This window comes from Homarus americanus, unplaced genomic scaffold (genome assembly GCF_018991925.1).
Source record: "Homarus americanus isolate GMGI-L3 unplaced genomic scaffold, GMGI_Hamer_2.0 scaffold25827, whole genome shotgun sequence".
Classification (NCBI taxonomy): domain Eukaryota; kingdom Metazoa; phylum Arthropoda; class Malacostraca; order Decapoda; family Nephropidae; genus Homarus; species Homarus americanus.
The window spans coordinates 963914-977119 of NW_024738300.1; the positions used below are offsets into that span (position 1 = coordinate 963914).

The window sequence follows — 13206 nt, forward strand, 5'->3', positions numbered from 1 at the left end:
ACATGCATAGAACTAGACTTTCTTATATATATATATATATATATATATATATATATATATATATATATATATATATATATATATATATATATATATATATATATATATATATATATATATATATATATATATATACATATATTGCATGACCCATTAAGGTACATCTTGCGTCAGCCCCTGGATAAGAAGTGGGGGACTCCAGCAGACGACGGCAACTGGACAGGGATCGTGGGCGACTTGCAGCACCAAAAAGCGGACTTCTCCCTGGATGTGACGCTCTCAGAGTCAAGAAGCACCGTCATGGACTACTCCAGGGTCTACCAAAATGATCCTTATGTTATTTTGTCGCCTAAGCCCTCATCTCTACCGCGGCACCTGTCTCTCACCAGACCTTTTGAAGGTAATAATATATTCTTTCCATCGTTAGTTGGTCCTGGAGTTGATTACTATCATGTCTGATAGTTAACTGTTGTACCTCACTGTGATATAAGAAGTCTTGTGACCTGCAGTGGTGATGTAACATTGAGTTTAACATTCGTACATGAGAAAATAAGGAGTCTGCAATAGGCTGTTGGCCTGTGCATGGCAGCTCCTGTCGAGAGTTACTACCACTCTATCATCCATGAATCTATCTAGCCTCCTTTTAAAACTTTCCTGCGTTCCAGCATTTACTACAAAGTTGCTAAGCTTATTCCACTCGCCTACCACCCTATTTGTGAACCAGTTCCTTCCTATCTCCCTCCTAAACCTAAACTTATCCAACTTAAAACCGTTGTTACGAGTCCTATCGTGTGATTATGAAATAGTTATTATAAATGACTGATGATAGGACACCAATTTTTGCCTTGAAGTAAATGTAAATTGTTGCAAAACTGCTTTGAACACATTATCACCAGTAGTCTTTAATGGGAGGGTCGCATTAATCTATACGGTAGCCTGGTCTAGAAACAACATATCTGAAGATGTTTATAATTTTGTCACCCAAATTGGTTACAAGCGAGGTGGAACGTCCTCAAAACTCTGCAGGAGTCAGTCGACTTTTTGGGGTTTCTCAGTAATTAAAATGTTTCTTTTCTCCCCCAAATGGTCGATTGATTATTTTTTAAATAACGAATTTATGTTAACAGATCTGGAGGAAATTAGAATCTTATGAAATTGATCAAACGATACCACGTAACCTAACGATTTGGTGTGTGTGTGTGTGTACAGTATTTCCTCTGTCTAAACCAAAAAATATTATGAAATTTTAGATAATGATGTACATAGATATAGAGATAGATAGATAGATAGATAGATAGATAGATAGAGAGACAGACAGACAGACAGATAGATAGATAGATAGATAGATAGATATTTGTTCAGTAATATCGGCATAAGATTTGCATTGATTTAGCATTGCATATAGGCATTATTGGTATCCAATAAACATAAACACTGCAAGTATGCACCGTATAGTAACATAGATGATAATGTGCGACTCGACCAAGGAAAACAACAAAGTCATCACAGCCATTTTAGCAGGAGGGATCTTGTCTTAGACGAGGGCTAATGAGTGACAATAAATCCACAAAAATAGTCACATAAGTTTGTGGATCTACAGTATATCACAAATACGACATTCCACCTAGAATATCCAAATTGATGACCCATTTGTAAAATATAACATTTAGTTTCTTATAGCTTAATCGGCTATGCATGTTGGACCTCTGCTGTCTAGACGAAAGCGTATTTTACTTGCCTTAATGTTTTACCAGTTCATGTCCCAAATCCTTTCAAAGCTTGTTGTAAGATAATCTGAGCATAGTCCTCTGAGAATCTTAAGAACATAGTTATATATCAACTTTGTCAGACTACCTACCATACTTTATATGTCCAATGTTACCAATACAATCTCTAGCGTTCAATTTCCTAAATAAAGCTCATCATCTTGATATGAATAATTTGTGCAATTACAGCTCTTATTTTTTCTGTGAAGGTAGAATAAGTGTACGCAAGGAAACATTATTTTCTCCTCAGACGTCATTGAATAGAATCGCCATATTCCACAGGGGAGGTCTGGATGTCTTTCTTAGTGTGTACATCATTTATGGGCCTCATCCTGTGGCTGCTGCAGAAGGCGTGGTCGTGGGCGTCAGGTGAGCTCGGTGTCAGCCTGGTGCCCACAGTCTTCCATACCTGGGGGATTATGCTGTTAGCGCCTATCCCTACACTGCCTACTAACAGCACTGGCCGGGTAGGAACTATGTTATATGCTAATGACCATAAAATAAGATTTATAATAATTTGTTTGATAAAAAAAGAATTGGTAACAGGAGATGCTTAGATATCTGAAGAAATAACACGGCCAAGGAGGACAGGCATAGGATGGTGTTATAAAATTATTTAATAAATCAGCCCTATTTCTTTATTTCATACACATATCAATTCTAAATAAAATAATTATTTAAACCTTTCATGAATTTTCTTGGCATGAAAATACGTAATTTATATTTGTCTAGACCACCTATGGGTGTATTTAAAAGTCCTCCTCTGGAGTTATCCATTAAGTGTTATTTCAACTAACAAAATAAAACATTAGGTAGATTTATCGACAGAGAGTTATTGCGGTAAAGTGATGGATCATTATTGTGTGAGTGATGTTTATAGTGTGTGGTAAATCCTGGTACAGGTGTTGATAGGGTGGTGGCTCCTGGTGTGTGTGATCGTCACCACAGGCTACCGCTCCTCCCTCATCGCCCACCTCTCCGTCCAGGGCAAGTACCCGCCCATTAACAGCTTCCAGGATCTCCTAGACCGAGATGGCTGGTCTTGGGGTTCTTATGAATTTGCAGGAACTAATTTCCTCTACTTCAACGGAAGTACTGACCCTGATGTTCTAGAATTATATAAAAAAATGGAGGTTAGTGAACACGAAGTACCTTACGTTGATGCTGTCACATACATTTATATGAAAATATGAGTTTAAGTTCTTTCCTTCCAAGTACACACACAAACACACACACACACACACACACACACACACACACACACATACACACGTCCCATCTATCAATACGGATCTGTGCACCATCTCCCACACAATACTATGTAAAGCACAGGAACAAAATATACACTACAGAAAAATTAGGTCAAATAAGAATGAGCCAAGGTGGATGACCAAAATCTTAAACATGACATAGAAATAAAGAAAGGAATTTATAAGAAATTAAAGGGAGGGAATGAGTATATCAGTGATAGGTATGTCTTCTTATACCTATCCTTGCTCCTCTAGGATTTTTGGTCATCCACATTCATATATTAATTTTTGTATATTTAAATTTAATATAGTCGTCATCAACTCGATTTACTTATGTCGAACAGAGAAAATCTCATTACTAATGTCGAGGTAGGGAACGAACTTGCAAACAGCGGTCACACAGAAATTAGATTCCAATTAGAATTTCAGGACAGCCGTAAGTAAAATTCCACTAAAGTCCCAGATTTCAAAAGGGCTAACTTTGATAGTTTGAAGAGGCAGCTGAAAGAGGGGTATACCATTTGGGGGTGAACTACATGACCTCACATGAGGTGACCTCACTCAATGTACCCACAGACGGCGACCTCACCATACCCTGAGACCTGAAGGTTGAGATTGACCTGATAACGAGAACTGAGGTTGCCAGTTCCTCGGCAATTTAAATAATGAATTACTTAATGCACAAAGGCAGAACATACCATACAGAAAACTCAGATCAAACAACAATGACCCTAACTGGATAAATAATTATTTAAATAACATTATTGGACAAAGGAAGGCTATAGGTAGGAAAATAAATCATGAAGTTTACCTCTGAGATTACTATAAGGTATTGGCCGGTAGGGTTAAGACCGAGATAAGAAAAGCCAAGAGAAATAATGAGCTGAAGATAGCAAGGGAGGCGAAGTTAAACCCCAAGGAATTCTATAAAATGTGTCAAACTAAAACACGAAAAGATTAACATAAGAACATAAGAATGGAGGAAACTGCAGCGGGCCTATTGGCCCATACTGGGCAGTCCCATTTACACCCAACCCCTATTGCTCATATAAGCATCCAACCTATGTTTGAAGCTATTCAGCATATTCGAGTTAATGATGATATTTGGTAACTTGTTCCATTCATCCACTACTCTGTTTCCAAACCAGTGTTTACCTATTTCACGCCTAAATCTAAATTTGTCCAATTTAAAATCATTGTTACGAGTTCGCTCCTGGTTGGATAGTTTGAGTACCTTTGCAATGTCCCCTTTGTTTAGCCCTGACTTCCACTTATACACCTCTATCAGGTCGCCCCTTGTTCTACGTCTCTCGAGGGAGGGCAAATTAAGATGTTTTAACCTGTCTCTATACTCAAGGTTCCTAATGCCCGGGATTAGTCTTGTCATTCTCCTCTGAATTCTTTCCAATGATTCTATATCCATTCTGTAATACGGTGACCAGAACTGAACTGCGTAATCCAGGTGAGGTCTCACTAGAGCAAGATACAGTTTTAGGATGACCTCACTAGTCTTGTAACTAACACTCCTTTGTATGAACCCAAGTACTTTCTTAGCCTTGTTACGAGCAAAAACACATTGTTTACTTGGCTTAAGGTTCCTACTTATCATTACTCCTAAATCTCTCTCGCAGTCTGATTTCTCTATGGCATCGTTGTTCATTTGGTATCTGGTTTCCCTGTTTACATCTCCTATACTGAGTACTTTACATTTGTCCACGTTGAATTTCATCTGCCATTTTTCAGACCATTCGAAAAATTTGTTTAGATCTTCCTGTAGTTTTGCTGAGTTCTCGTCAGATTTAATAACACGTCCTATTTTAGTGTCATCAGCAAATTTACTTATGTTGCTGTCTATGCCGATATCTATGTCGTTTATGTATATAATAAATAATAATGGTCCAAGTAATGAGCCTTGGGGAACTCCACTTGTGACGTTGCTCCAATGGGACTTAGTGCCGTTAATGCTCACTCACTGTTTCCTGTCCTGTAACCACGCCCTAATCAATTTAAGGATGTTACCTTTGATGCCATGAGCTTCTACCTTTCTAATTAGTCGTTCGTGGGGGACTCTGTCGAAGGCTTTGCTAAAGTCGAGATATACCACATCATAATTGTGCCCCTCGTCCACCGATTCGAAAACTGATGAAAAGAATGTTAATAGATTAGTTAGACAAGAACGTCCGCTTGTGAAGCCATGCTGGGAATCATTGATCAGTCTGTGCTTCTCCAGGTGATTTCGAATAGAGTTTGAAATGATTGCTTCCAGTAATTTGCCTACTATTGATGTTAGACTGATTGGGCAGTAGTTAGAGGATAGTGATCTAGCCCCCTTCTTGAAAATCGGTATTACATTCGCTATCCTCCAGGATTCTGGTACTACACCTGTTTTTAAGGACATGTTAAACAACTTTGCTAAGGGCATACTAAGCTCTTCCTTACATTCCTTTAATACTCTGGCAAATATCTCATCGGGACCAGGTGACTTCTTAGGCTTTAGTTTGTCTATTTGCTTACTAACATCGTTACTCATGGCATTAAAGGTGATATTCTAAAATGGATTAAGGCGTGGTTACAGGACAGGAAACAGCTAGTGAGCATTAACGGCACTAAATCCCATTGGAGCAACGTCACTAGTGGAGTTCTGCAAGGCTCAGTACTTGGACCATTATTATTTATTATGTACATAAACGACGTAGATATCGGCGTAGAGAGCAACATAAGTAAATTTGCTGATGACACTAAAATAGGACGTGTAATTTAATCTGACGAGTACTCCGCAAAATTACAGGAAGATCGAAACAAATTATTTTAATGGTCTGAAAAATGGCAGATGAAATTCAATGTGGACAAATGTAAAGTACTCAGTATAGGAGATGTAAACAGGGAAACCAGATACCAGATGAACAATGATGTTATTGAGAAATCCGACTGCGAGAGAGATTTAGGAGTAATGATAAGTAGGAATCTTAATCCAAGTAAACAATGTGGATTTGCTCGAAACAAAGCTAATAAAGTACTTGGGTTCATACAAAGGAGTGTTAGTTACAAGACTAGCGAGGTCATCTTAAATCTATATATTGAGCTTGTGAGACCTCATTTGGATTACGCAGTTCAATTCTGGTCACCGTATTACAGAATGGATATAGAATCCTTGGAAAGAATTCACAGGAGAATGGCAAGACTAATCCCTGGCATTAGGAACCTTAAGTGCAGAGACAGGTTAAAGCATCTTCATTTGCACTTCCTCGAGAGACGTAGAGTGAGGGGCGACATGATCGAGGTGTATAAATGGAAGTCAAGGCTAAACAAAGGGGACATTTCAAAGGTACTCAAACTACCCAACCAGGAACGAACTTGTAACAGTGGTTTTAAATTAGACAAATTTAGATTTAGGCACGAAATAGGTAATCATTGGTTTGAAAATAGAGTAGTGGACGACTGGAACAAGTTAACAAATATCATCATTAACTCGAATACGCTGGATATTAGGGGGCAGTGAAATTTTGCTCAAAGCTGCACTCTTCAGGCATTGTTCCTTATACATATCTAAGACTCCATGCCAAATTTGAAGCTGATATGTCGAGGTTTAATCTGCCGCATTTTCTACTGAAATTTTTAAATTTACCTACAGTACTAGCCAAACAGCTGCTGTGGCGGTGCAATGTTCTGTTCAGTGTTTATCAACTTTTTTTTCATATCTCTTATTTCATTTAAGTTGTCTTGTTGCAGATGAGTATGGTGCTATGTCTATATTGATTATCAGCCTTTTCTCATTTCATTTCTCAATGTTGTGTTACTGTACTGTAATGTAGGGAAGACCGCCACTCGTGTGATGATAAAGGATGAGAAGACCGAGAAATGGAGTTCGAGGATGATGGTGAAAGATCATTATGTCATCATGGTTGAGCCTGGCAATGAATATCTCACACATGTGACTCCCAAGACTGGACACGGAAAGCAGATTGCCAAAACTATTCACCAGTTTCTGGTGGAGAAAAATCTAACCCAGCAGCCCATTGTGTGTATTGGTTGTGATGGAACCAATGTAAATGTAGGATCAGAAAATGGAGTCATTCATCATCTTGAAATGTTACTTGGTCACCCGCTCCATTATTTCATATGTCAGCTTCACGGAAATGAGCTGCCTTTCCGCGCAGTTTTTTATCACTATGATGGTAAACCAAGTGGTCCTGAGCATTGGCGTGGTCCCATTGGAAAGCAGATCAAGGAGTCTTTGTCTGAGCTTCCAGTTGTCGCCTTCCAGCCAGTCAGTTTCCCTGATTTCCCTGTGTTTAATGATGAAGTGGAGAAAGATCTGTCCTGGGATCAGAAATACCTGTATAGGATTTGTAAAGGAGTTATCACAGGTGTTGTTGAAGATGACTTGGCTGCTATTGAGCCAGGTCCTCCCTGTGTGTCAAGGTGGAACACCTTATGGAGTAGAATCCTCAGGCTGTATGTAGCAACATCAAGACCCAGCCATGAGTTGAAAAGAATTGTCATTACAATAATAAAGTTCAGTGCTCCAATGTGGTTTTACATCAAGATACACCCTTACGTAACACACGGCTCAAGGAACGTATTCCAGTCCCTGCTATATATGAAACACCTGAATAGTGAGGAGGAGACGATAGTGAAGAAGGCTGTCCAGAGAAATGCATACTTCGCCCACACAGATCAACTTCTTCTTGGTATGTGTGCAGATGAGGACATGACTGTTAGAGAAAAAGCTGTCTCAATGATAAGAAAAATTAGAGAGAAGAATCAGCAAAAGGAAGAATACACTGGCAGATCTGAAGAGGAGGAGGAAGATTCTGATGCTGCTGTTGACGAGAATTTGTTAAACTATACTGATGAGGAGGGTAAAGATGGAGATGGGAATGAGGATGTGCCTCCTGTAGTCAACATGAGAAAGGTGGTGACTCCGAAACTAAAGTGGCAAGCAAAAAACTATCATTCCATGATTAACTGGAGGAATGAACTCAAGACTGAGCCTCCTTACATTGCTTCTCTGTCAAATCTACAGGTTAATGACATTCTTGAGACACCATTAGTGGTGCCCAAGTGGCCAAACAGCACTCAGGCGGTCGAGAGAGGCATAAAAGTGATGACTGAAGCTTGCACTGAAGTGACAGGATACGAATCGAGAGATGGATATATTAGGCAAAGATTATTGTCTAGGAAAATGATGCCAAGGTTCCGCACAAAAAAGAATTTCAATATGAACTTGTAATGATTTTCTATACGGTGTACCTGTAAAATAACATGTGAATTAAATCGATGTCACCCATGTAAAATTTATCATTATCCTGGAAAACATTAAATGACACCTAATTTTTGGTATACACTAAAAGTTGACAAAAAGTCGTTCGCGATGCGGCAGGTTAAGTATGCATGAAATGGCATGAAATTAATTTTGCACAGGTGTTTGTTACAGCCATACAAACGATGCCTGAAAAGTGCAGCCTGCAACTCAAATAAAAGTGTTTTTTCCCTGCCCCCTACTGGATAACTTCAAACATAGGTTGGATGGATATATGAGCAATAGGGGCCGGGTGTAAATGGGACTGCCCAGTATGAACCAATAGGCCTGCTGCAGTTTCCTCTACCAATACCACTCAGCACAATCAGCAGAGCCAGTTAACTTAAATTTCAATCAGTACAAAACAAAGCTATCCATAGAGCATCAAAGCAACTCGCACCATACACCACTAAAATACAAGAACTTCACGAAATATACAATATCGAACCACTGAACACACGTACACACAGCCAAGCTCAGAGAGTTTGGAGCAAACTTAAAGAGTTGGAGGACCCAAACCTCTCTCAGTTAAAAGAAGAAAAAAACACAAGAACACACACAGCTGGTGGCCTTGTTTTATTTCACACAAAGCCTGCTCATTCGTCTTATTTTTAAGTAATATAGGAAAATAGAATACACGAAGCTCCCAAGTGCTTTCATGTAATACACATCTTCAGGGATGAGTGCAGACTGTACTCATCCCTGAGGATGTGAATTACACGAAAAAGTTTGGTAACTTCGTGTTTTTTCATCATATATATATATATATATATATATATATATATATATATATATATATATATATATATATATATATATATATATATATATATATATATATATATATATATATATATATATATATATATATTGATAACCACAAGAAAAGAAGAAAACACGAAGTTCCCAAGCGCTTTCGTGTAATTCACATCTTCAGGGGTGAGTACAGACTAAGGAGAAGTACAAAACAAGGTGGATATATATACCAGGCCAGGAATCCAATGCTCTGTTTGTTCATTTGAGGGATAACAAGCGTTGGATTGACTGGGATAATGCCTCCTCAATATTACCTTGTAATTCAATTGACAGTAGGAACATTATAGAATCTAGTCTCATTAAACATACCGAAGCAGTCAACATGAATTTGAGTAATATTATGTACAAACTGGACAATTTTGTAATTAAGAAGATTTGTAACCAGGTGAGAAGGTTGGGTCACCTTACCCTCTGACCTGACTACCGACCGTTGTAGTGCTTTTTAAAGATTAGTAGGGTCATTACCTAATACCTGACCATTGTGGACCTGATCTCACCCTCCTCTGTATATATATACCTTGTTTTGTACTTCTCCTTAGTCTGTACTCACCCTGAAGATGTGAATTACACGAAAGCGCTTGGGAACTTCGTGTTTTCTTTTTCCTTGTGGTTATCAGCATATACCTGGATCACGCGCACCTACAGTGATTTACTTATATATATATATATATATATATATATATATATATATATATATATATATATATATATATATATATATATATATATATATATATATATATATATATATATATATATATATATATATATATATCCATGCAGATCCACAATGAAAACGTGGATAAGATAAATCTTGATAAAATCACACGGGAAAAGGGAAACAACGGAGCACCTTAGCTTTCGTCTTTATTCAAGACATCTGAAGATGTCTTGAATAAAGACGAAAGCTAAGGTGCTCCGTTGTTTCCCTTTGTGTGATTTTATCATATATATATATATATATATATATATATATATATATATATATATATATATATATATATATATATATATATTACTCAACATCTGTTACTATTACGGTAAGGGACCTGCATTTGGAACACACTCATAAAAGTATTTAAAGAGGTCACAAACAGGTTTTCGAGACGGAAGATTGGCTGGAGCGTACACTGGCTGGCGAGTTCTCCTTCCTTTACCTCAAGACGTGGATCCAGATTTTTGTGGCTAGGCACTACACCGACAAGTACGGTAATACACCTTACCAATATGGCACCACCGAATATCCCATTTTTGGAGGCAACGTCTGGGGATTCAGGCAAGTAAATTGTGACAAAATTTCCCTTTTTCAATTAATACTTTCTGAGGCAATTCATCATCAAATTATAGTTGAAGTATGTATTATTCCATATAAATATTTCTTTAATTGAAGAGCAAAAGTGAATAACGATACTATCATTAACTTTTATTATTTGAAAAGATATCCCTGTAGACCTACTAAATAATAATAATAATGATAATGATTATAATAATAATAATAAAAATAATTATCGGTTACATAATTCGGGAATGGTTACTTGATTGAAATATAATATACACGTAACATAAATAGTACAAACATGATATAATAATAATAAAACGAAGGGGAGAAAGTCATCCATAGGAGAATTTCAATATATTAACAATGCTAAAATAGGTTTGTCATAGAGTGACTAAACTGGTTAACTACGAGTCGTATGTGATATATATATATATATATATATATATATATATATATATATATATATATATATCACCACACAGACAAGGTGCACCATTTATGAAGCAGATCAGCAAGATGAAACAACGACTGATCGAGGCTGGACTCCTGAGCCTATGGTTGGATGATGTCCTAAAGAATGAGTTTAAACAGAACAACACAGAAGAAGAAGGGAAGGAGCGGCCACTGTACACTGAGGTAAGGAATGTTATAACGTAGCTCCATAAGTAACTTGTATTGCTCGGTATAGTTAAGTTTACTGTTAACTATGTCTTGATTATTACAACTGATCAACTCTTCCAACAGTGTCATGGTGTAGTAGGGTGTGTCATAGGAGGGAAGATCAGCTAAAACTAATGGCCCATCACTTTTTTGGTAGATTTTAGTGTATATAAACAGAAAATAATTTCAGTTTCAATATTTTGCAACCTTTTGTTAAGTAAATTTTAGCGTGAAATTTATCGAAAATCTAACGTACAGCTGCATTAGCGCATTACAATTAAATAGTGAACATTGCTTTCTGACTTCATTCTTTAACAACCCAAGTAACAATATATTTTTCTGTTTCATATTCTGATGCATTTATAAGTTGATAATATTTGCGATGGCTGCTTGTGTCAGGACGAGGAACCAAAAATCCAGCCATCTCAGTCACTATCTTGGGTCTGGGAGAGAGCTCCTGAAGTCGGAGTTGCCTACATTGAGAGATGCTTTGAGATACGGTGTTTTAATCAGGCAAATCAGTGAAAAGAACCAAAGAACTTACACAAACAAAGACATTGCCAGTGATATGACCAAAGCTGTCGTGGCACAGTACACTCTGGCTAACGCTCAGTTCAAGCCTCCAGTCATAACAAGTCAGAAGATTAGTGAGAGACTGCTAGCCAGTTGGGAAAAGGCAAGAGATATCTCTCTTGGGAGAGGAAAACTTGCAGTTAAGGACAGCTTTGCCAAGCAACTGGACCAGTTATTTGACATAATTACTTGCAAGTGCCCAATTGTTCTCTGTCCTGAGTTTGGATGCGATCGTGACTGTAAATCCGAGGCCCACATCTTCTGTATTTGCAAGCGTGAACTGAAGATTCCTGTGATCAAACTGGCATTTGTCAAAGCACAGAGAGAGAAGACTGGCAGTATAGGGGCTCTCATGATTTCTAGCCAAGATATTCCGGAGTCCAAGAGACAGGAGGCTGCCACAGAGAGACAGAAGAGGAGAAGAGTTGCCGAGGAAAAGAGACTTGAGAAGGCCCAGGGTGAGGTAAAAAAGGCCGATGATTGGAGTCAAGCTGATTCAGAGTTTAATGACTTCCCCATGGCTGATCCGAGTGCTGACCAGGAGAATGGTGACTTTGTCCCTAACCCAGAAAATAATGATCCCAAACCTTCCAGGCATAAGATTCGAAATAGGAAAGATATCCCGAGCATAGCTCTGGCCAGCATGCGACACCACACTGGTCTCAGAGAAACTGCAGAGATAGCAACAGCTGCCTGGATTGACGGTGGTTTGATAACACCTGATGATGTTCACCTGGTGATAGATCATAACAAAGTAAGGAGAGCTCAGGAGAAACTTGTCAGTAACCTAGAAGAGGAGTTTGATAAGGGGATAAGAGAAAATGGAATCAATTGTTTGTTCTTTGATGGGAGAAGGGATGACACTAAAGTGTTCATGAAAGTTGGAGATTCTGACAAGTTGTTCCCTGCCATGGTGAAGGAGGAACACTACTCCTGCTGCAGTGAACCAGGAGGGAAGTATTTGTGGCATTTCACTCCAGAGAAAGATGACATCAGGAAACCAGCTGAGATAGTGGCAGATAACATTGTGAACTGGCTCAGAGAGAGGAACGTAGACCAGACCCTGCAGGCCATTGGAGGGGACAGCACCAACACGAACACAGGGTGGCAAGGGGGGTCATACAGTGGATAGAGCGGAAGATTGGGAGGAAGCTGGTCTGGATTGTTTGTGACCTCCACACCAACGAGTTGCCACTCAGACATCTGATCCAGGAGCTGGATGGCAAGACTCTTTCAAACAACAGATGGTCTGGTCCTCTTGGCAAGATGCTGGACTCTGCCACTGAGTTAGAAATAAATCCGAGCTTTGAAAAAATCACAGTTGGCCCTCCACGCGTTGCGCTTGCACATACTGTCATTGACGACCTGAGTACTGACCAGTACTATGGTTACATGAGTTGCAGTGCCATCAAGACTGGGGTCATGCCTGATAGACTTGCTTACCTGCAGATAGGTCCAGTCTCACATTCTAGGTGGCTCACAACGGCTCTCAGGTTCTGCAGAATTTGGGTCGCTCATCATAAACTGAAAGGGAACCAGCTTCACAACCTGAGACTTACT

The 13206-nt window shown here is 38.6% G+C and overlaps 1 protein-coding gene across 1 annotated transcript; it reads left to right on the plus strand.

The window, feature by feature from the left end:
- Positions 1–170: 170 nt before the first annotated feature.
- On the plus strand, positions 171–10539 carry LOC121873905 (glutamate receptor ionotropic, delta-1-like). The gene is made up of 5 exons (XM_042377784.1): positions 171–400; positions 2049–2233; positions 2669–2899; positions 10232–10414; positions 10525–10539. Exons 1-5 carry the CDS (start codon positions 301–303, stop codon positions 10537–10539), a joined length of 714 nt encoding a protein of 237 aa, XP_042233718.1. The 5' UTR covers positions 171–300.
- Positions 10540–13206: the final 2667 nt, after the last annotated feature.

Excerpts from the sequence above, each read along its gene's own strand:
- LOC121873905 (XM_042377784.1), top strand. The coding sequence starts at position 301 with ATGGACTACTCCAGGGTCTACCAAAATGATCCTTATGTTATTTTGTCG. Across the intron at positions 401-2,048 it reads TCTCACCAGACCTTTTGAAG|GGGAGGTCTGGATGTCTTTC; the intron begins GTAATAATATAT and ends CATATTCCACAG. Across the intron at positions 2,234-2,668 it reads CTACTAACAGCACTGGCCGG|GTGTTGATAGGGTGGTGGCT; the intron begins GTAGGAACTATG and ends ATCCTGGTACAG.